Source organism: Triturus cristatus, chromosome 2_1 (assembly GCF_964204655.1).
Source record: "Triturus cristatus chromosome 2_1, aTriCri1.1, whole genome shotgun sequence".
NCBI lineage: Eukaryota > Metazoa > Chordata > Amphibia > Caudata > Salamandridae > Triturus > Triturus cristatus.
The window spans coordinates 288,545,511-288,571,310 of NC_140581.1; the positions used below are offsets into that span (position 1 = coordinate 288,545,511).

The window sequence follows — 25,800 nt, forward strand, 5'->3', positions numbered from 1 at the left end:
AAATTTGGCAGAATGCTAGATGTTGGTCCAGAAAACATGACTGTTGTTATTTGGTGTAAATCCATTCAGTAGTTTCAGAGATATTTAAGTTTAAAAAATATAGATATCTGGAGCCCAACAGCCTACTGAAACCCTTCTGAAAGTTGATAGATAGCCACCACTTCAACCAGGAAGTGTTGGCAGCCATCTTGGGACTTGGTTGAACCGAAAAAAAAAAAAGAAAAGGGGGCAGGGTAGAAATACATTGGCCCCCTAGGCTCATTGGGGGGCTCTCACTGGGGTCCCTCAGGGCCAAAATAAGCATTTCTTTAACAGATTTGGTGGGATCTGGATAAAAAGGATTACAAAAATTGACGCAAGGTCTCCCGTGGTTTGTTATTAATTGGCTCTCTGGTGGGCCAGGTCCCGGGGGCAGTGTACAGCGAAATTATGAAGGGCGCATGAGTTCTCCCACTCCTGGGGCTTATTATGCACCGGGGACTGCCACTTCCCTGGGCCTTCATTTAAATAAAAGTGCTGGGGTTGCCCTCACTGAAAAACAAAGGTTACAGGGACGTTATAGTTAGGCTCAGATTTCCCTCTTAAAAAAACAGTGAAATTCAGCAGTTGAGCTCACTATAACTCGTGCCCCCCAATTCACTGCTTAAGACCTAACACATTACATCACTTATGACGTGGGCAGTGACATCACTGATGACATCACTGAAGACATCTGAAATGATATCACTGATGACATCACTCATGACATAATCCAATGACTGTGAGTGTTTTAAAAATGTTTATGTTAAATATATATACCAAGGTGTATTGGTGACTCATTGGGTGTATGAGTGCCTGTATGGATGATTCAAATGACATCACTGATTACATCACAGATGACATCATCCAGTGAGTGTATGTGTTTTGTAAAAGTTTCTGAGAGTTAAAGATGTATATTAGGATATATACTAAGCTACTGCATAAGTTAAATTACTAATCTAATTTTTACCATATATAGCCCTCTCCCCGAATGCATTTAAAAAAAGTATCCTGGACAATATGACCCATAGGCATACTTACTTATGACTTACTGACCAATGGTAAATGTGCCTTGACTGATTTAAGAATTAAAAGGCACTCCGGGGGCCGGGGTTGGATATTAGACATAAAACTGGATCCCAACAACGAGAAGGCAAGTTACTGGTGTTTAACTCTCAGTGGGCTGAAAAACAGGTGATGCAAAAGAGTCAGCAAAACAAGTAATCTATACACTATTGAACCCACTTGGGTGATGGTGACTAAAGACTGGTGGCCAGGGTAAACATAATTCTGGTAGCTTGCAATGTCCATAGAAACAACATTTCAAAACTTTAATTGCTTCCCTGGTTCTGCACTCCTGAATATTTCGCAGGAGGTAGAGAATCCTAACAAGCTTGAAAATCCTAAGATTAAAGTCCTACATTTAGGCAGCTTCAGCTATCAGGTCTCTGCTCTCAGCCCATAAAAATACTCATCCCTGATTATTCCCCTGTAACCCACATGATCTCTCAAGCAATGTCTGCTTAAAGAATGCAAAGTCTTATAGTCGCTGCAGTAGATCAGCAGTTGAAATCTGGATGGATGACAAATCAGCAGGGGACAAATATGGAGACTGAGATCGATTAGTGGCCTCTCAGGACAGAGATGAGGAGCAGGCGTAGGTGGCCCACTGCAGTCTGTGAACTGTGCATCTCTTCTCAAAGTGCCGCAATACACCAGCAGCAAGCGGAAAAACCTCAGCTGTTAGTAGGAGCAGCAGCGCAGCTCAGGTCCTCTCTGAAGAGACCACTGCTTTGTCAAAAGTATCACAATATATTTTCCATTTCTGAGGGTGCCTGAAATGTCTGCCCAGCCTGTGTCCTAGGGGGAGGGGAACTCCAACCAATCTAGCTTCTTCGCCATCATCCAGGCTCTCATGTTCTATTCTCGATGTGATTACTATTTTTTTCCTTTTGATTAATCCAGGCAACCTAAAAAACTTGTCACAGAATGAGACATCTTCACCAAAATAGTGAGTTTATAATGAACCACCCCAAACCATTTGCATGCTACCGTCATGTACCCAGTACACAAATAGGCTTCCTTATATCTCTTCAGACCCATAAATGTGACTTTTCTAAAACTTGAAAACGATGAAAGGTCTAAACTGCCTACAGAAACGTATTCAGCTGTCAATATTGATTTATTGATTTATTCAATTAATACCGCATTTTTATCAAAATCACGAAGACAACAACACTGGTTGCCTTTTCAATAGAGAATAAAGTTCAGATGTCTTTGCATGGCCTACCGAGAACAACAGGTAGGTGAGAAATTACTTATTCCTACATTCCCCAGAATCCGAAGATGGACCATCTGTATGCTCTTTGAAGCCCAAACTTTGCAGTAGTTTCCCCTAAGACTGACTGATAATTATTTGGTTTCTGGAAAGGCTCTTAGCACTTAGAAACCTTTGAGGCATCTCAACGATTTACAAACATAATTAATAAATATATCAATAATCAGAGTGGAATGTTGAGAGCTCCATTGAAGACAATGGAGTGGTTCCGATCTTATCCAGCTAGAATAAGCCTTCTGCTCCACATTCCAATGTCTGTCTTTCTGTTTCTCCCTTTTTAATTTGGAACATTCTACCCTTAGTAGATGAAATGTTCTTGAGCTATACAGGTTGTCAAAGGACCTTGCCCTAATTATAGGCCCTCAACTGTGATTTGGGCCTTTAACTCTGGTTCAGCGGTGTAGAAAAGAGATGGACTGCAGAGAAAAGATCAATCCATAACTTGGGAAGCAAAAGTTTACTTAATACCACAGAACCGATGTAGGCACAGTTGTTGCACACTTTCATCAGTCATAGGAAAAGCACATATCATTTGAGAGTTTATGTGCATTGAATTCCAAGATAGTCGTATTCCGTCCAAACACTTTGGCAGGTGTTTTGTAGAGTAGTTTAGGATGAAACAATGTCCATAAATATTCACATTTGTGGTCACAGGTCCATTTATTTAACGTCTCTTCATATTGAAACTAGTGGGTTAACTGAAGAGATATTACAGCTTCTTGTATGCATGTTTGCATGTGTTTCATTTTGCATTCTCCACTTTGAAACTGTGGGTATATATTGAAGTGTGATTCTTATCAGACATTTCAGAAAAATTGAATCATAAGACAAGACAGTATACGATTCCTAGGAAAGTGAAGGTGCTTGTGAATTGTGTAATCCCAGGTGAACCACAACCATCTGAGTCCCGTTCCCAGTGCGCACAATTGGCTGAAGTTAATGCAGCCTCTGTCATCCCAAGAGATGCAGAGGGTTGGTAAAAACAAAGGTATGATCGGCAGAGGAGAATTGATCAAAAGGTCTTCGAGGCCATAGAGTGCTGTCACAGCCCTGACAATGGCACACCAATTGAACTTAGCCACGCACTTCTCCAAGAGCATGTTCTTTCAATACGGGACATGGCAAGTGTGGCAGTGTTAGCCAGATGGATATGAATTGATGTCAAAGGAACTAAACACTACTATGCTTATATTACTTAAGTAACACTAATTTGTGAATGGGACATTTCTTTTTGAGCTACATCATTTGGCATAGTGTCTCCTAACAGTTCCCCCTACGGCATCTACACCTGCATGAGAAACAATGGTGCATACAAAAGGTGTTGCTGAATAGGAGGTTGAAGAAGAGGGATTTGACAAATAGTCCATTGTTATCATAACTCCAAAAGCTAAAGTGATGCCACAGAAGCGAGAGCCACCAACTTGTACATAGTGATGGGCACATTTGCAAAACCCCAGGTAGTACTAATGATACAGTAATCATCCCTGTGTTGATTATGCGACTATTGATTACCAAATCCAAGAGCAAGGGTAAACCACAGTTAAGAAGACCTTACCGACAAGAGTGTTCAGCAGTACACAATTGCAAGGTGAGCCAGTGACCATAATGAACAACAAAATTACAAAGTAGACAACAGTAAGTACGGAAAATAACCCAACTTGAGTAAAGCGATGGCATCTGACTAACAATGTAGGAAGGACAGAGACAGCTCTGGAAAAAAGTTCTAAGAAGAAAGATCAGTGCTCGAATGCCTCAGCATAATTCAGAAGAAGTGCGTTGTATGAACTACAGTTTACAGAGGATGTCCCAGTAGGCTATTGAAACCAAAACCCAACAACTTCTGCTGATCCATCCCTGTAACCGATAGCTCTTGGCAGTAAGGTGGTGGATAACGTCCCTGTGTTCCTTAAGACATAGGTGCCTGTCCTAGCACAAGCACATAAGTGTAGCATATAATTGTGTTAAAAAATCAAAAGTGGAGGGAGGAAGAAGCAGAGGTTCATTCAGCTTCTAGGTGGTAATTATCTTTTATCAAAAGGGAGGGGACAATGAATCATAATGGTCTCAATGCCAGAGTCTCAAGAATGTTGTATCAGAGACCATCAACCACACGATTACAGATAAGTCATGCAGCAAAGCCACGAAGGACTGTATTAAGCCAAGCTAAAACCTTTTGTCCTTTATCCTCCATACCATGATATTTTTTGAATATCTGCATAAGTTATAGGCCAAAGACGGCATCTATAACCCAGCTCTGTCCTGGGTAAAGTGTGCCCTTTGATGAAGATTGGCGAGTGTCCCCACCAACCCACATAATTCACATTAAGGCCTACAGTAAAAAGCCTTCTCACTTCCAGTCCTGAAAAAGGCCATAGACCTGTGTGGGCAGTTCCAGGCCGAAACATGTCGACCAGACCACTAGGTGTTGTGGACTAGTGACTCATCAACATAATACCACCTTATTTTTAGTCTAACCCCTACCCTAACTCTCTACTCTGAATAAAGTTTCACCTACAGGATAGAAGGTAATTTTAACTCATTCACCACTGTCAACATCCAGAAATTCTCCCTCCTGGTGGAGGTCTAGATGTCACTCGGAGAACGGGACACTCAGGTTACAGACCCTATGATGAAACAATCCATAAGACTAACCTATATTACATACACCGCATACTGTGACCATGTGGTTGAGGGTCTCTGATACAACATTCTAGAGACTCTGGCATTGAGACCATTGTGGTTCATTCTCCCCTCCTTTTTAATAAAAGATAGGCATTTAATTGTGTGTCTGTCTAATCATTGTGTGTCACTGTTCAGTTCTAGAAAACACGCTGTTTAATCTGTCATTGTCATTTTTTAACGATTGCAACTCCAATTTTAGGTAACATTTGTGTAAACATAATTATAACTTTGTTAAGGTAAATGGCCTTCCTACTTTTCAGTCGTAAACATCAGAATGGCAGAGACAATGTTGGCTAGTGATAACCTTTTCCTATATCACAATGGCATGTACTTGCCTAAACAATACGTCAATTTGCTGTGCTCCCATGATACATTTTTTTGTGTTATTGTCATTGGCTTTTTGTAAAGCGTACTGCTATCCAAAGGTGTCCCAGCACTAGCTCCTAGTATCAGAACATGGTCAGCCTAATGAGAAAAAAGCCAAGTCTTCAAGGCCTTCCTAAAAGCCAGGAGACTAGAGGAGGAAAGTATGGACTGAGGTAAATTATTCCAGGTTTTTACAGCGCCCAAGATGAAACTTCAGTCTCCCCAGTTAGCTTTTAAAATCTGAGGACTGTCAAGAGCTTTGCGCTGGAGGATCAAAGAGTTCTGCTGGGAAGATGGTGGGACAGCTTTTGTCTGAGGAAAGCAGGGCCAGAATGTTGGGAAGCCTTAAAGACTATACAGAGTGCTTTGTATTTAATTCTCTTTGTGACTGGAAGCCAGTGGAGGTCTGCGATCACCGGTTTAATGGGACTGAATTTAGGAGTTCCACCAAGGAGTTTGAAAGCCGCATTCTGAAGAACCTGAAGCCTATGAAGGTTTTGCTGCTGCATGTTCATGTACAGACTGTTACAATAGTCTAGTCTGGACAGAATAAGCGAGAACACTACCATTTTTTGAACATGTAACGGTATAAAACACAAGATTTTTCATAAAATTTGTAGAATAATGTATGTTGAGGAGGTTAACCGAGTTAACCTGATCTCTAAAAGTAAGTCTGGGATCCATGATAGCTCCTAAATGTCCTACGTTTGTGACTGGAATAGGAAGCAAGCCCACTTCTGCAGACCACGAGGAGGGAGACTAGAAGGAGGGATTGCTAATAAATAAAACAACCTACGTTTTATTTGAGTTAAATTTTAAACAGTCCTGGCCCATCCAGGCACTGATCTCAAGCATGCAATCATGGAAGCGGTTGTTAATATGTGAGTCCTTATTGGAGATGAAAATGACAATTTGTGTATCATTCGCATAACACGTCAGCATAAACCCGAAGGATATGATTATGTGGGACAGCTTAGTAACATAAATGTTAAATAAAGTTAGACTAATGCAAGACCCTTGAGGGACTCCACAAGGGAGAGAAAAGGACTTGCAAATGGAGGAATCCAGTTCTACATATTGCATCCTATCTAAAAGGAAGGAACGCAAACAGGTAAATGCTGACCCCTGCACTCCTGTGGACTCGAGGCGGTGCAGTAAAACACAGTGATGAACTGTATCAAAGGCCGTCAAAAGATCTAATATGATCAAGGTGGCTTGACCTCCACTGTCAAGGGCTTCTCAAATTTCCTCCACCATTTTTATCAAAGCAGATTTCGTACTGTGGCTTCCGCTGTAGCAAAATTGTGTGTTGTCAAGGAGGCCTGAGCTCTGAATATAGGAGGAAAATTGACGATTCATGGCCGCCCTCTCAATTACTTTAGCTGAAAAAGGTAGCCTGGCGATTTGCCTAAAGTTATCAGGTTCATTCGGGTCCAAATAAGCTTTTTTTAGGGGTAGTCAGGAGGCAGTTTTCTAGGTGGAAGGAGTAGTTCCTTTTTTAAAGATGAGATTGAACAGGGCTGTAAGGTTTTCTGCAGTGAGACCAGGGATCAACTTGAAAATAGAAATTTAAGACAATTTCATTATGCTGTTCACATTTTATATTCTGGAGAAGTTGTTTTGTAATAAATAAGAATATAATGTGAAAACAAAAATGTGAACAAATCTACAAACACCTGTGTCCTCTTGTTTAATTCTAGTAATGTAGTGCATAGAATCCAGAAAAAATGCATTAAAATATGCTAGACTTGTAGCACCACAATTGTGTCAGCAATGAAAGTGGCATCATTGTAGTTTACTTCTGTTAAAATTTTGTACACAGTGAAAACACTGTGAAAAAAACATGGCAAACCCAACAGGTCCAGGACTGGCTGTCAGCCTAATGACTTTGCCAATTCTTGTTCTTAAAAATACATTTTCGGTAAATCTTTATCACAAAAACATTTTTTTTAAACCTTCCATGTGTACATGTCATACGCATGTGGACATCTTTAAATATTTCTATAATAATGTTTAAGAGAATCATTTAATGATGGCTGCACATCCATGCAGGATGGCCATCTTCAAAACAAATTTTTAAAAAGTATACGCGGCTAGCTGTGTGTGTGCAGTATATAGTGCACTGAAGGTTGCGGTTAGGACATGGAAGCAGGGATCTGGGGAGTTGCCAGACCATTGCAAACTTTTAAAAATTACACACAAAATAAATATAAGTACAACATTTCATTGAAAAATACACACAATGGCCTACCAGTTTCTAGAGCTGATGGGGACTACTTTCAGTGTGGGTGATGACACTGTACTTTAGCAGAATGCCAAAACTCACATAAAATAAATCAAAAGCTGAAATGTACTGACCTATTGACAAATGCTGTATGCAATGGTAGGTTGGAACAACCTATGAATGACAGCAAAGTAGATCAATGGATGAAGAGGGCTGGATGAAAGCCCTTGTAAACTCCTAATATTTTCTTCCCTCATGGTTACCTTCTGCGTGGTCAGCAAACGTTTATCATTGACGACATCATATGCTGCAAATAGCTCTATTAGCATAAGTGCAGTTTATTTTTATTTTTTGGGGGTCAAAATGCTACGAGAGCCTCTTTGATATTGGTTAGTGCTGTTTAGGCACCACTTAATAATATAAAGTATGAGTGGTAGTGTGAAGCAAGGTGGTTCTGTTTCACATACTCCTGGGGTTGCCTAGTAACATCTTATTTTGCATGGCAATTAATGGCTAGAGATTCATCTTCAGGATATGGGCTATTATAGCTCAGCTTGTTTCAATTAGTCAGGGACTTGTCAGTTGGTGAAGGAGGCACACACTAGGGCTCAGATTTTCAAAAAAGTTACCGAACGCAGCGCAGCAGCCACAAATGCTGCGCTGCGGTGCGTGACGGGGAGGGAGAAGGAGAGCGCCATATCTACAAAGATATGGCTCTCTCCTCCCCTCTCCATATCGCCGGCACTGATAACAGCTGCCATGGGCCACTCACAAACCTTAGCACCATAGTGCAAGGGTGTGTGCCTCCTTGCAGTACAAAATACTATATGTAGACGCACTTTGCATGGTGCAGCAGGCATGCAAAGTTGGAAAAGAAAGGAGAAATAAAAATAATTCTCCTCTTAACGCCTTCTTTTAAATGGCATTAACTTTTGACTCTAAACCCTGTCTACTATTGTTTGTAGATAGAGTTTTGCATCAAAAGGCATGGGCTGTGGCACGAGAACGCCCATGTGACACCCATGTAACACACCCTTGGCGCTAAGTAGAGCAAAGCAGTGCTTTGCGCTGCTTTGCGTTACTTTCAGGGTACTTTCCAACCCAAAATAATATTTGCACTGGATAGTTAATTAGGAAAAAAGCATTTTGTGCTGGTCAGTGTCACTTTTGTGATGCGCACCCAGCGCAAAATGTTAGTAAATCTACCCCTTCATATGTATGTGATGTCTCTGATAAATGTGTGGAGTAGCTCTTTAATGCATGCTGCAGAACAGGGCTCAACAGATATATTGGATGCCTCGATCATTCTGTAGGTTAGTCTGGCTCGAGAGGAGAAGAAGTTGAAGAACGTTAGTTCTGAAAGTTAATATGAAGGGTTTGAGACAATGGTCTAAAGGTAAGCTAGGATGAGCCTTAGTAGTGGGAGTGAATATACACTGAAAACAGAATAGCAGCATGATCAGTACAGTGAAAGCAGACTATCTGAAGAATATCGACAGGGCACTCATCAGAGCAGACCAAAATGTGGTATATCGACTGGCGTGCAAGATGCAGTGGTTTGTTGACATCGTAGCCTAGGATAAGTTGAAATGTCTGACCTAGAGTGACCATATGCCCAATTGTTAAATTTTCCAAACAAAACAGCTTGGAGGCTTTCAGAGTCAGAGTAGTAATCATGGTAGTTACAAATTCACCCACATAGATAAATGCTGATAGTTGTCTCTAAAGCACAACACAATTCAAAGCATGGTTCAGTTTCAATTGGAAGCAGTTTAAGGGGTCAAACCTCAGTCCCCAGCCAAGAATGCAGCTTGAGGGTGGTGATCTCGAAGGTGTAGTAGACTGTTATAAGCTACCTACCCTACCTTGGCTCGAGGGCTGGTCAGCAGGTGGATTTTAAATGAGTAAGGGCCTTCAATTGTGAGGTTTACACCAGCGGAGACCTGGCCGGCAGTGTGGCATGACTGCAAATACAGACAGAGGACAAGCGGAAGAACAAGCATTTGCAATGCAATAGGTCTCGCATTTTGGAAAGTTTAAGCTATTGGTATTGTAAATGACAATGCCTTTTATTTATGTGTTTTGAAAACCTGCACTGTTTATAGTTTCACAGATCACATAGAAACGGGCAGTATTTATTTACAAATGCTCTGGTGCAAAGCAAGGGAGGAGTTGCCATCCGCGAAAGGACTGCGAGAACACACAAGGAAAACCAGAACTGTGACTTTTTTACGAACTGCGCTTTAAAAGGTCACAGAATAGCAACACAAATCCACTTTAGGAGTTTTAGAAAATATGATATCTTTCCATTCCTCCGGAGCAATCTCAAGCAATGCGCCTTTCAGGAAACAGTGAAAAGTAGCACTGGAAAAACCGCCAGCTACACTAAGCGCATTATAGGCACCCCAGGCCAAGCAGTCAATGAATTCGGGGGGATGTGCAAACTAATAAAACAAGGTTACTTATAATTGTAGATTTACACACTAAAACATGGCGGTAATAGTGCTGGTTGACAAGATGCGCGATCTTGGGCAAAATTAAGACAACACAGGGAACACAAAAAAAATTATCACATACGTGCTGTGGCTGGCATGCTTTAAAGATTATTTTACAATGCACTGAAGTAAAATGTGAACCAACTGTATCCTGCTTCATGTCTCTAGATGCTTTTTAGCTATTCTCCACAATATAATCCTCTCATGAGTGTGGGTGTGCTGAGGGTCATTATTTCTCGGATAATAAAAAGGAAATCTCGCCTTACTGCTGCATTTCATATTACCGGATGAAATAGGTCAACATATGCTGAGCGATTCAAATTGCAAACGGTGTACTATTTAAGCAAAAATAATAACTGTCTGTCATCCTTTATCATGCGCCTGTGCCCTTTAAACGGAAAAGGCATGTTACAAATGTTTAAGTGCCTCTTACAGAGTGGGAACATTTGGCAAAATCCGCGAGAGACGTTAAGCAAGCATCTCCGCTGCGTCCCCAATGTCAGTGGGCACAGCATGGAGTTTCTGTCCGCAGAATCGCCCTGTTACAAATTGAATAAGCAATTAAAATGTATAACAGAATTATAAAATTTAGTGGAATAATATAAATTAAAAAAGCATTCTGTGCATACGAACAGCACTAACTACCTTACCTAACCCATGCCACCTCCAAGGTAAATAAGCAGAGCGGATTACTTACAGCGTTGATAGCTAGGTTTCAGCGGAAAGCTGTGGGAGCCACAGCATAGAAGAAAGCAGCGGCAGTTATTGCTCCCACCATTTGGGCAGCAATATAGAATATGGTGCACAATAATAAGATGTTAGAGCCCACCAAAAAGGCCACTGTCACAGCTGAGTTGACTAAAGCAAGGTTCCAATGGCAGACTGAAAGCCAGTGAAATATGCAAAATAGTTGGGAGCGCTGCCGACCGTTTCAAAGCAGAACCCACCTTAAAAAGACAATATCAGGGTAGCCAAAAACTCAGCGAAAACTGCATGGACACAGGCCAGTGAGCAAACTTCCTGTTCGATGGTGGAGGCTGGATCAGAATAACGTGAACAGCTGTTTCCCGCACACTCTGATACCGCGCTGCATACTTAGCGAGTGCTGTGAGGAGGGAGGGTTGGGGGAAATGAGGGCAGGGCAGTTCAACACGGCATACATCGAAATACCTGTATTTTGTGGCGCGCTCTGGGTCAGCTAGTGCCCGGCCACCTTATCATGGCGAGCAGCACTTTGTTTAACCGACGCACCACAACTTGCTTTCAATGTTTCACATAGAGCAACGAGGAAGGAAAGTGACAGGCAGGAGAGAAGCCGGGGAGTGGGTGGAAATAATGGGGCGCAAGGAGGAAATGAGTCGGGAGGGACAGACTTCCTTCCGGGCGACCCTCCGCTCTGTAGAGTGGTGACGTGGGATAACAAGCTGTCTCCGTGGAGCCAACAGGAGGAGGGAAAGTCATTTACTGATGGATTAGCAAAGCCACGTGATACGACCAGGCTTGAAAGTTGCATGCTGGGATGGAGGAATGCCGGCGTTCTATCGCAAACACGGGGAGCGCGTCTGTCAAAATAAATAAACAAACGCGGCGTGAGAAACAGATGGCACACTGCAGGCAATTTAAACGAGTAGAGCGGACGAAAACTGTACTTAGGCGCTGCTGCTTCAGGACTACACGGAAGTAAGTAGAGGATTAACAGCCAACAGAAACTTTGAAAACAACAGCAATGCCTCAGGTAAACCAATCACAAGCGGAAAAACAAAGTAGACGAAGTTTCAGACAACATACAGATTACTTTAGGTCTCGCTGAGACAGCGAATGCAGCCCATGCGCTGCCAAGGCGAGACCTAAAAACACACGGAGGTGAGACCTGTTTATGTGAACAATAATTAAAGGAATATAAAGTAACATAAAACAATTAAGAAAAACAGAATAAATGCATTTCAATAAAAAAATAAAACGCATATACGAGTTTAACTTTAAAAAACAAAAAACAAATAGAAAACGAGAAAATGAGGGCCAGGTTTAGACAGGAGTGTCTTAGCCACACATGTTTTGTATTATCTTTGGCATAAGTGGGAATGCACACCTCACGTGTTAATTCTGTATGAGCTTAATGATTACAGATCATCCTATGAGATATCCTATTGAAGTACGTTATGTGGTGAAGGTGGTGGAGTTGTAAGCTTATTACCTCTGTCTACATGTATATGAACCTTGATGGTCAGCGGAGTAGAATATATAAACTTGTTTTTGTATCACTGCATTATGTAGGTTAAAGGACATCTTGTACCCTCAAATCCCTGATCCAAACAAGAGCAAAATTATGATGGCCAACACAATTAAGGTAAAACATATGCCAATATACTTTATATTAATTATTTGCATATTATCGGGTACTACAAGCTCAATATTTGAGAATTAGATGTGGTTCCTTGATTGTTCCATTCCATATAACCTTCATACTCAGAACATACTTGTTATGCTGAATAGTACTCATTATAAATGTATTTTTATACCTTGCTTGTATCAAATACAACTATGAGTTATATATCAAATATTAAATGGATAAAAAGGAATCAGTCCTGTGACTAAGGGGGTCATTACGCTGACGGGCGGACCCGAGCCCGCCCGCCATCGTTACGGTGTTCGGTCCTACCACTGCAATTAGGATGCGGGCGCATCCAGGGCCTTTAACATGGACGGGGCTGCTGGCTGCATCACTGTACGCAATGGCACTGCATTTCCACGCACTATGTGGCAGGCATCACGCGGTGCCTGCCACGCAGTGCAGGGAACGCACGGGGGTACCATGAGTACCCCCCCAGTGCACCCCCCAACACATAGGGGTCCCGCAACTGGCCCCTGAATACAGCCTCTGCCTGTCTTTTTGAGGTGGGATGACCGCCGCGAAAAGACAGGCAGAAAGGGATATTGTAATCCCTACGGCGGTGTTTTGGTTCCGCAAGGCTGGCAGAAAAGGACCGCCTTGCGGAACCGTGGCGGACGGACGTTACGTCAGCCGCGGACAGATTGGGATTCCCACCGCCATCCTCGGCGGTGGGAATTTCCTGTGTGAAGGCGCCATCCGTATGCCCCCCCCCCCCCCCCCACCAAGTACTTATCAGTACATACTGGAAAAAAACTCAAATAATTATTCTATTGTCACTTGTATTCTACTACTGCCTGGGCCCAATATAGGAGAACTAATGTCCTGATCAAAGCAACACCATCCTACATGAACCTATGGTTCTACTGATCTGTGATAGGAATGGTTCACATTATGATATAGGCTATTTCACTTTCAGCTAAAAAGCAAGTGTCCTGTGAGTTACAGTAACAGTGTGGATAGTCATTGAGCTCCAGTATTTTCCAAAATGTCACTCTGCTCACATACATCTAAACACTTACCATCCACGCTTCTTTAACATGTGACAGTCCAGCCTAACCACAAGTCCATCATTCAAAAATCTTTTATTATCACAATCAATTTCATTTGTAATGAGCCTCTCTTATATTGATCACTACAAGAATAAACATTGAATCTTGATCTTTGAGCAGGGCCTCCCCTGGCTCCAATACCTCACAAAGATTTACAATTTCGGCATATCCTAATCTTTAGTTTGTTGCTATCTTACTTTTCTCCTGGTTTTTTGTCATGGATGGTGCAGAAAGAGGTTGTTTCTTTTCATCTGACTCTTTGCTGTTGAAGGAATACTTCATGCATTATTTAGGCTGTTACCGCTTCCCCTAGAGACTGTCATGGGTGTTTTTCAGCAACTAATCCCATTGATCAGTTAATTGCCTTAGCATTTGTATTGAGATTCACACCTGTACAAACTTACATATGTAGTTGTCATAGTGACAGATAATGATCATTTTGTACCCCATTCTCTTGTTACTCTACTGTTATCTTACATCATATTACGAAAACACTGAGCTTGATTAATGCTTCTCTCATGTCTGGTGCTTACCCCTTTGAAATGATTTATCCCCCTCAACTTATCAAAAAATGAACATAATAATTACAAATACAAGTTACTCATGTGTTACCCAAAAACACTGTTTACTGCTATTATTCTTTGGGGGTTGGGGGCGGTGTTAAAAGGCAGATTGGGGTATTTTACTCTCTGTGGCTGAAGTTCTTCATGTACCTTTTGTGTATCTCCAATATGTCTAGAGTTTTATATGGTCAGAAAGTGACTATCTCCCACTCCTCCTCTATCAAGAATAAGGTTAAAGCTTTCATCATTATCTCTATGAATGACAAAATGTAGATTTTCCACAGCCTTGATGGTCAAAACATCTGGATTTTATTAAAGATACGGAGGCTAATATTATTGCACTCTTCCTTTAATTGCTACCACTCAGCAGCCTCTTTAAAAAACTCAGACCACTTAATAAAAAAAAATCCAACCTATTAAAAGGCCAGACCCTTCTAATCTCTTCCTTCTTTTTTAGCTCATAACCATAAACATGCTCTTTCTGTTTGCCAAATACAACAAGTAAACATGAAATGTATGTCAAGACCGAAGGCTAGCATTATTGCAAGTTCAAAGCTTTTTCTTGAAACAACAAGCTGCTTTCTCAACAGGTTTGAAATAAAATCTGCGAATAACTGCATCATTCAACCAATCTTCCCTTCTCAATATGTCCTGTAATGTACCTCCTAGCATAAAAGTTTGAGAAGCAGATGCACCCCTTACTGAATGTGCCCCAAACAAACTCACATCCACACCTGAATTCTCCATCACCTCTTTCACCCACGTTGCTAGGGTTGGAGAAGACACACCTTTATGAGGGTACCTGAAGGAAATTAACAACTGATTCACATTCATGGGTCTCAATTGCAACATTCTTCTCTCCTATCTCTCACACATGGTACCACGCAAGTTTTCATGGTCATCAAAATAAGTGTAAACTGTAGTCTGCGAGTTTGTCTTTGACATTTATTTAAGTAAAAACACACACCCTCTCGTGAAAAAATCCTGTTTGAAACCTCTAAGGCTCTAACATCTGATACACTTCTAGAAGAAACTAAACAAAACAGAATTGTTAATTTCTGAGATAAAGATTCAATACCTAAAAAATCCTCAGACCATCTAAATATCTCAGCACTTTGGTCACATCCTAAACCAAATTATATCTTGAAATTGGCAGTCTTGAAATACTTATGCTCCTCATTAGTCTCCTCACTAGGACATCCTGACCCACTGAAATGCCATTTATAAGAACATGACCAGCAGCAAAAACTGTTCGGTGAACAATCCCTTTGCAAACATCTCAGATTAGTAATTCACTACCTCCACGATAGCCACTGAAATTAAAACCCCTTTCCACACACCATTTTGCCATGCTAATCTATACATCTTACATGTTCCAGGCACCCAGGATTCCCTGATAAGATGTGATGCCCCTTGTGAAAGTCCTGCCCCTCCCAAACTCACCTGAAATTTTCCATGCCATCATCTTCAATTGACCCTCTAGAACCAAGTTGTGCAGTTTCCCAGCTAGACCGACATTTCTAACAATATTGGGTACCACTCGTGAGATTTCCAAAGAGGTGTTACTAACACCACCAACCCCTTCCACTTGCGAACCTTCATAGCCACTTGAATTATTATTAAGAATGGGAGAAAAGCATAACCCTTCAGACCCCTCCAATCCTGTCTCAAAGCATCTTTTCCCACAGACTCCGGATCCGTACGTCAACTGTAGTACACTTTTAACTGGGTATTTAATCTGTCCGCAAACAAATCCACCTGTAAAGGACCCAAAGTTCCATCAATTTCAAGAAAATCACTCTGTCCAGGGTCCAATTGCTTGAGTCCCTGTGATTCCTTGACAACCAATCTGCCTCCACATTGCTCAAACCTAGAATATGTTACGCCTCTACTACAATGTTCTGTCTCAAACAATACTCCCAAAATACCTTGGCCAAATCTGCCAAATCTTTCGATCTCCATCCTCCTAGCTTGTTCACATACCTTACAGCAGACACATTGTCCATCCGCAGAAGGATTGAACACCTTGCTCTGTCCTTTGTAAACACTCTTAATTGCAAAAGAACCCGCTAGAAGTGCCAAACAATTAATGTGCCAATTGCTTTCTTCTTCTGACCAAAATCCTCCTGTAGAAGTTGAACCACAAGTTGCTCCCCATCCTATCAAACTCGCGTCTGACTCTATAATCATGTCTGGCAGAGCTCCAAAAATGGCTGTCCCATTCCACACCTGCATATTTCTTAACCACCAACCAAGTTCCTCCTTGGCCTCCTCTGAAGCACAATCTCCTCTGAATATCTCAACACCTATCTCAGATGTTTTGCCTTCATCTCTGAAGAGCACGATAATATAAAGGGCCAGGAAAAATTGCTTGAATTGTAGAGGACAAGCCTACCACTCTCACTAGCATTCTTAGCAATCTCTTCTCCATACTCAAAATATTCCTTATCTCCTTCCTTATATGTTTCAAATTCTCCTTTGGCAGTTTCAGTTTCCCCTGTACTGTGTCTGTCAGAAAACTTTAAAACTAAGTCACATGACACAGAATTTGATACGATTTCTGTCTGTTCATGTACCCCTTGTGTATCTCCAAAATGTCTAAAGTTCTATATGGTCAGAAAGTGACTATCTCTCCCTCCTCCTCTATCAAGACTTAGGTTTAAGCTTTCCTTGTTATCTCATTGAATGACAAAATCATTACAAACTGACACAAACACGCAAAAGGTGAACAGGACCAAGACTCATTTTCATATGGCTGGGCTAATTTGAGGTGGTACAGTGGGCAAAAGAATGATGTGTTGGAATGCTACTCCAAACGATTGCCAGTGGCAAGAGTTATAACAATCTTTCCTTCCATCACCTTTTGTGTGTTTAATGTAATGCCCTAAGTGGCCTAGGGTATGCTTGGATGTGGGTCCCTTGCTCACTGTGCCACAGGAACCAAGCTGCATCTGACATTAAACAAAAGGCACAATCAAGCCTACTGGAGCAGGAACAAAACCTTTTTTACATATAGCTTAGTGTAATCTCAGGTGGTGTGGTGGGCAAAATAATAATGTGCTGGAATACTACCACGAGCGATTGTCAATGGCTAGTGTTATTGCAAGCATTTCTCCTGTCACCTTTTGCTTATTTGATGCTTATAAATTTGGCAGGTCACTACTCTTCTAAAAAGGCAGTAGTTATCCGTGAAGACAAGAAGTTGTGACCTGTTGCCCATCTACCGTTCCTTGCAAAATCCCTTGACAGTATCATGACAGTATCATGACAACTCAGCTAAAATACTTAATTTCATAACACAAGCAATTTGACAATCTACAATTGGCCAGTGGTGTGGAACAATTTTCATACTGGCTTTCTGCCTTCGCTAAATTTACAGGGATTCTGAAAAATGCAAGCATTACACGTTCAAGTGTCACAAATGAGCCACAGCCATTCAGCAAGAGAGTGGTAAGGGTGTATTATGAAGCTGGTGTTGTATTTTGCAGCACACTGTCATAAACATATTAATGAAGAACAGTGTGTGGTAGCATACTGTCATTTACAGACAGCACATTTTCCATTGAGTTTTATTGAGAAAAATATATGGCGCACAAACAATAATGTGTTAAAAATGAGTTTCAGCAATATATTCACTGTCTTAGCACAATAGTGCTCATTCTTTTTACTGTTCTTGTGATGCTAATTATGGCAATCTGTTTAATTCTTCTAATCATTGCAGCACAAGTTTTTCTTGCAAGAATCACACTACGATAAATATTGTAAAGCCTTGTTGCGTATGCACGAGAGTCCAAATGAAAAGGTTCTAGATCTGCTACCACGATTTCCTTGGGAGATCAGGGTTGTCATGTTCAAAGGTTTCACACACATTTGTTGCCCTGTAAGGTTAGGGGGACAGATAGTACACTGTGGCTAGCAGGTAAATAGGGCATCATATCCTGAGGGTGTGCACAGAATCAATCTGGCACAATCCTGACATTTATGTTGTCCAAAAAATGCAGTTTTACCCAGGGAGGTACAAGATGTACAACATAATTATTTATGAAGCTGTCCTTCCTAACATCGAGGTGAGGAGTGGTAGAAAAACTGAATGACTTGGGCAATGGTAGCATATCATTTTAAGCGAAAGAGGCAAGAATCATTAGATTGGCAGTGTGAGTTACTTTTATTTTTAACTTTAAAAGAAGGCTCTTGTTTTGGAAAGTTCCCACCTCACTCTGCCCCAGTTGCTGAAGATTAATCAATATTCATGCATGGCAAGTGCCCAGCTTGTGCTGCTCCAGTTTCTGCCGATTGAGCCACGTGCGCCTTATCTGTACTTCGGATCGTGCTCTGATCGCGTGCTTGTTATGCGACTCCAACAAGCAGAACCTCCTATAAAAAGAGATGCTACGAAGCGCAATTCAAGTTGAACTTCCCATAGACATAGACGCTACGTGCATAACATCGTTTCGGCAATTTTTGAGGTTTTGGAATGGCATGCTTTGTCAACATTGATTTCACAATATTGTAGGAGTCTGGCAGAGTGACACGATAGGTGGCAAGTTTATTGTGCCTTCAAGGAGAACCCCGGTGATAGGCACACCACTGAATTCAAGTGACTACATTGCTACAGTTTGTCACGGTGATAGACACACCTTGAAAGATTGTGCCTGTTGGTTTAAACGGTGATAGGCGCACCTAAATTTGAACAGGTGACTATAATATTTTTCACAGATTGTCACAGTGATAAGCACACCTCGGAAGATTGTGCCTTTTGGACTACATGGTGGTAGGAAAACCTATTCAAATGTCAACTATCTTCGGAAGATTGTGCCTTTTTGGTATAGTGTGTACAATGTCATTAAGTCACTTCTCAGGAGATGGTGCCTGTTGGAACCTATGGTGATAGGCGCACCTACCTGCATATCTTTGTACTCTTTGTATAGTGTGTACCTTATCATTGTGTTGTATAGCACATTGAAACCCTTAAAAAACTTGATAGCAAATATGCAGAGCATTACACTTACCCACTTTTTCTAATTATCTCCTGCAGAACCTAGTATAAAGTGGGCCAAATGGACGAAAGTGTTTGAGAGGTATGCAAGAGTGTGTGGGTCCTTGTTAAATTCAGAGCATAAAACAGCTTCATTATGGCATTGTTTGGGGCCTGAAGGCCAAGAGGTGTTCGATCACCCCTCTGAAATCTCTGATAGTGATTCTTTGAACTTGAACGAGTACGAAATGTGTAGTAAGAAGCTGGACACCCATTATTTTCCCAAGGTCAGTACCATACCGAAGAGGTACCACATAGGTAGAATGAAACTAAGAGGATGGGAATCTGTGGAGGACTACATCACAGATTTAAGGAAGTTTGCTTCTTCTTGTAAATTTCTAGGAACTGTAGAAGAAAGAATAAGGGACCAGTTCATGCTTGGTTGCAATATAGACAAAGTGAAGGATGAGTTGTGGCTAAAGGACAATCCCACACTGAAGAAGCTGTTGGTGATAGCTAAAAAAAAGTTGAGCATTCTATCAAATGTGTGGATGCAATCAAGAAGGATTCAGGGCAAGATGTGAATGTGGTTAAGCAAAAGTGCAATGTACGAGGAAGAAAACCTACTGTTGAAAAGAAATGTTTTAGATGTGGAAGCAAAATCATTTAGCTTTTCACAAGGAATGTCCAGCAGCAAAAGGCCATGTAGTATAAATTGTGGGGAAAAGGGTCACTTTCAAAGTGAATACAAGAGGAATAAGGGAAATATCGATGTGAGACAAGAGGAGAGTGACTAAGAAATTGAATGCCGTCAGATTGTGCTGCAAGTAGAGAATGGGAAGAGAAAGAGTCCCATAGATGAGATCCCGGTGGAAGGGGAAACTACAGGAGTGTTGTTTGATTTGAATGCAAAAATACCCTTGGTCTCTAAAGTGTTTTCCAATCAACAACTTAAAAGAAAAATGAAACTACAGAAACTGGACATTAAGTGATATGCTTATGGAGGGCAATGGATAAAATTGGAAGGTTTCTTTGTGGGATTGATTGAATTCAAAAGGAGGTGCACACCATGTAGGATTTATGTGTTGTCACGGGGGGACAGTATCCTAAGTTGGTTCCATCAGAGGGATCTGGGAGCAATGTTCAATATTAACAGTGATCCCCCTATAATTTTAAGAGAGTTCGTTCATCATAATTGGTCTGTGGGAAATGAATCGGCCAGTGAAACGTTTGGAGGGAACATGATGGAAGCATTTCTATCCTCATTTAGAATGGAACTGGGTTGCTTAAAAGGGTATGTGGACAGGATTAAGATGAATTGAGGTGCACAACCGGTGCATGGTAAGGTGTGTAATGTACCTTTTTCTGTAAGAATGGATTTGGAAAAGGAGTTGGTCAAATTGAAAAAGGAGGTTGTGATTGAACAGTTGAAGGGACAGAATGTTTGGCTCCGACGGTTGCAGCACGGAAAGGCAATGGTGAACTAAGGCTCAGTGTGGGCCTTAGAGAATTGAACGCGTGTGTGGTGGTTGTGAAATATCCTATTCCAAAAATTGCGGACATGTTGGAATTGATGGGTGAAGCCATGTTATTTTTGTCTATTGACAATAAATCAGCCTATCATAAGGTTGAGTTACATTACAATTCAGAAGACTGTACAGCATCCGTGACGCCTTTTGGGACATATAGATACAGAAGGGTGCTGTTTGGACTGGTGTTGGTGGTCTGCATTTTACAGCGGGCAGTGGAAAAGGTGTTAAAGAACTTAGAGGGAATCAAAGTTTATCAAGACAACTTGTACATTTTTGGTCATAACATAGAGAAACATGACAAGTGGGTGAAGGAAGTTCTTAAGAGGTTGGAGGAAGTAAATCTGACTATTAAAGGGAAGAATTGCAAGTTCAGACAATCTCACATTGAGTATCTAGGACATTAGTTTTCAGCTGAGGCAATAAGGCCCAAAGCAAGTCTTGTTGATGCGATCAACAAGTTGTCATCACCCACACGCATGGAAGATCTACTAACATTTCTGGGAATGGCTGAATATTATAACACGTTTGTGCCTGATTTTGCCATAAAAAGTGAGACAATAAGAGAACAACTAAAGAGGGGTGCAGAATTCATATGGTGAAGGGAGTGACCTGCTCTGGGACACCCAGGTCTACTCGGACCACCTCTCAGCTTTCCACACCAAGGGCCTCATGTAGGTAGCCAAATACCGGTCGGTAACGGCCGATTTTCGGTAAATATGCCGTTACCGACCGGTATTCAGACAAGTGAGATGTAGGAGTCCAAAAACCACTTTTCGGTAAATATGAGGCGGTAAATACCGATTCATATTTACCGAATTCCAAAATACCGAATCAGATTTACCGAATTCCAAAATACCGATTCAGATTTACCGAATACATAATTAACGAATCGGTAAATATGAAGTGGTAAATATGAAGTGGTAAAAATTAAAATGACATGTAGGAGCACTCGGTAATGAAGAAATCCCAGAAAATCGGTAAATAAGAGTCGGTAATTAACACGGATTGAAAGCAGGTGGTAACCATCAACAGTGCAGATAAGCAATCCCAAAATGCAACAGCGTGGACAACATAGCCGCTATGTACGTCATTGCAAGGCGCCTACGTCTACAGGCAGCAGGACTGAGGGTTTGGCGACGGGAGGAACGCATCTACAGACAGCGCATCACACTATTCCAGCTGACTGATGCAGAGATACATGAGAGGTACAGGCTACACCCCGAAACCATCATGGACTTAATCAGGGACCTGCACCCACTCCTGGACCAGCCAATAAGAAGGGCGCACGCCATACCCCCACATGTGCAAGTGCTCTGCAGCCCACATCTGTTGGCATCCGGCAGTTATCAGGTGGTGACAGCTGCGGTGGGTGGTGTATCCCAGAGTTGCCTGTCCCGTTCCCTCAGGAATTTCCTGGATGCCATGATGCAGAGAATGCACCACTACATCAGCTTCCACAACACACAGGCTGCACTGCAGAAAAAAAAACAGACATTTCTCACATGGCACAGTTCCCCCATTTCATTGGCTGCATTGATGGTACACACATCCCAATCTGTCCACCAGCTGACACAGAGCACATCTACAGGATCAGGAAGTCCACCCACTCCATCAATGTGCATACCGAATTGAATGATTTTGTGAATGGTCCTGTGGGTGGCAGAACCAAAAGGTGGGCGTATGCTATTTACAACGAAGTCTGCAAGTTGTCGCACAGTGAGGCGGCTTCCAGATTGAGAGCTATTGACCAAGCAAACATGGAGAAGGCTTTAGCCGTTATAGATAATAGCTTTAGCACTCTCTCTTCTAGGATTCATACATGAGACAATAGGCACATGCAAGTACACGGTGCATGCAATGTACAAGCCCCGATTTTGGCGTCCGTCCTACGAGGTATCCCAGTGCCTGTGATTACACCTTCTTTCACGCTGCTTGCAAACGGTAGTCATTTAATTTTGAATAATGAAGCTTGCTGCGGGATGTGAGTGGGAATCCCGTACATAACTGTCTCGCATAAAGTTGTCTGCTGCAATACTGTTCTTTTTCCACCCCCGCATGTGCGGCTGGATGTTTCCATCTGGCCTTCGATTCCAACCTTGAAAGCAGAGTTCAACAAGTTGAGCAGAATAGAGCGCTATTGTCCCACAAAGAGGTGCCTTTGACTTCCTCTCGTGAAACATTTGTCCTTCACGTTGCTAATACGCGCACTGAGGTACAGGCGCCTCTGAATACTGACCTCCCCCTGCATTTCGGCTCTTTGATCCAAACTATTTTCAATGCCTCGTCCACGACCGGCCTGGCTCATTTTTTTAAACATGTGGGCTCGGGTCTCGTGACCTCTTTCCAAACTATTTTTGGTGTAATTCCGGCATTTGTTCATTCACTTTTCTCGAGCATCTTTGGAGGTGTCCCGCTGCTCCTGGCGCTAGTGGCAGGTGTGCTGCTTTTCCTTTTCATACTCCGGAATGGCTGCTCCTTCTGTGCCACACGAGCACCTGTCCCGTCTGCATCTTCTTCGTGATAGGATGCTTGACTTCTATGGTACTTTGCCATTGGCGACTTTGAGCCTGGCTTATGGATTATCCTTCAGGTATTCCTACTTCACCTGCGTACAACCTGTATTTCACTGCCTGGATTGTCCCTTTGAATGGACTCTGGATTTGTGCTTGACCAACATGGTGTCTCCGGTGCCGGATTTCGATCGACTGATGAGGCCCTTAGTGTCTCACGAGTTGTCCTGTTCTGGTGTCCGGATCATGGCGTGTGGTGCGGCGCATGGTATCCTGGGTAATTGGGACATCTCAGCGGCAGCCTATGACTTCTTGTCTATGAGCTATTTGGAGGAACATTCCGGGTGCCCTCTGATTGTGCTAGAGGCTCCGTTGGTTGGAGAACACGTATGTTCCTTTTCTTTACTTAATTGGATGGCTGAGACTTTTAGTGGCCCTGCAAACGATTTATTGTTGGAAGCCGTGGCCACATATGCTGCCTATACATTCATGGATTAACTGGATTGTCGTCCAATGCGTCTGTGCTACTGGACAGCACCCTGGCGCAACATTTATTTCTTTTATTTCTCTTTTTTCTCTTCCTGATGGTCGGCTTGAGTTTTTTACTATACTTGCAATGTGTTTTTTGGAATTTTATGCTGCAATTAATTGGACTTTAGGACTTTGGCGCTGCATTGGTTACGCCTTGTTCTGCTGTGACGAAACTGAACTCTGCGTTCACTCTTTTCTTGCCTATTAAATATTGCTTCGCTCAAGGGGGCGTGTAGTGAGTTCTCCCTGAATACGAACATACATTGTTCAGTTAGCATAACCACGTTGAATGTTATGTAGCCATCTTTTTGTCTTTGCACACGACACTGCGTTTACATGTTCTTTCTTGAATAAACTGCTGACTCGAGACTTCCTTCAGACGAGTGCAATCTGTTGTTACCATCCCAAGCTCTGCGCAGCGACCTTGGTCTGTACATGCTGTGACACACAGTCTGGAATTTTACACAATGCATGTTTTCCACTCTAGGTTGTTCGACCCACTATTTAGCCATGACACACGCGCAGCTGCAAATACCTGAAAGTTGGTGCTTTTCATATCACAGAAATCATGTTTATTATTCAGACCGAAGACGAGCCTTCCTGCGAGAAGGCTCCTGATGCTCCTGTGATGTGATTTCACTAAGCTGATTTTTGTGGTATGGGGTCCCCTATTCAAGCCTAAGAGACCTTCTATTATAGCATAATTATGATATTAGCTACTTAGTTAAGGGAAGGTGGTAGTATCCTCGGTATTTTCCGAATCGCTAAATACCACCTCGGTATTTTACGAATCGGTAAATACCACCTCGGTATTTTCCGAATCGGTAAATACCACCTCGGTATTTACCGATTCGGTGAATTCCGATTCGTGATTACCGAATGTTACCGAATCGGTAACTGTTACCGAATTTTTACCTACATATAACTTACCGATTCTAATTTACCGATTCGGTGCGGCTCGGTATTTACGAACCGGTAAAATTTATTTACCTACATGAGGCCCCAAATGAAGAGTCGGAGGAACAGTGGAGAATATACCAATAATTGTTTTTTTCAGATGCACTCAGAGTGGAGCCCAACCTGCACAGTCTTGTACAGAGGGAACTGAAATCCACAAGCATAAAGATACATTATGTACGTTTCATAGCCGGGCAGTGGAATTTTCCAAGCAGGTGCAATTAGACAGTGAAATACAAAGACTATGTTAGTTACACAAACAGTACAAGGCCGTTCCATCCTGAGCCAGCCACCAGACAAGTTGGAGAGGGCCTCTATCTTGTGAGAAAGCTATGTGCTGACGTGAACAGTGTACTCATTACTAAAACAAAACCTAACGTTTTAGAAACGAAACTCAGGAGGGGGCATTTCTAGGAATTGAACAAGATCACTTTCGAACAGCATAAAATAGCGTTTAAGAAGAAAATGGTGCAGCGAATGCTAACTTACATAGAGCACTGCATAAGGGCAAACGGGTCTATTCTAACAGTGGGACTAGAAATGTGAGCAAGAATTTAAAGTGCTAAAGTTGGAGTTGGCAATGGCCCCCAATCTGAAAAGCTTTGATCCTAGTGTAACACCTACACTCATAATGAATGCCAGTGTGAAGGATTTGGGAGTAGTGCTGGGGCAAGGTGAAAGTTAAGGTGAAGGTGAGAAATTGATAATGGTTACCTTATACGTCTAAAAGGGGCTGATACACTGTACTCAGTGATTGAGAGGGAGGCATTGGCCATACTTTGGGCTGTGAGGAAGATGAAGATGTTTCTCTGGGGCAGGGAGTTCACAGTGGAAGCGGATCACAAACCACTGAGAGAAATATTCCATGAGCTGTCTTGGGCAGGATCACCAAGTGGGGGGTGGTGCTCCAAGTATATAGATTGGTAGTGGAGTACATTGTAGGAAAAAAGAACGTGGTGGCAGAGTCCTTGCCTAGATTGGTTATGGATAGGGACGAGAAATAGATGGAGGAAGAGATGGAAGAAGGGGGTTGGAGAGTGGGGGGATGGTGTGTGTGTTTGTCTGTCTGAGGGGGCGGCAATTTCAGAGGGACAGTGGAGGACAACAACTGAGGCAGATGAGGTGATACAAGAGATTTTCTAAATATTGAAGTCTGGCTGGAGTAAGA

At 42.1% G+C, this 25,800-nt stretch overlaps 1 protein-coding gene across 4 annotated transcripts in view; it reads left to right on the forward strand.

Annotated features, from left to right (window-relative positions):
- OSMR (oncostatin M receptor) overlaps positions 1-25,800 on the forward strand; it is a 357,084-nt gene that overhangs the window by 317,400 nt on the left and 13,884 nt on the right. For all 4 annotated transcript variants that reach the window (XM_085631123.1, XM_085631125.1, XM_085631126.1 and 1 more), the window contains one exon: positions 12,398-12,470. In XM_085631123.1, the coding sequence (XP_085487249.1) occupies positions 12,398-12,470 (73 nt within the window). The remainder of the gene's footprint in view (positions 1-12,397; positions 12,471-25,800) is intronic.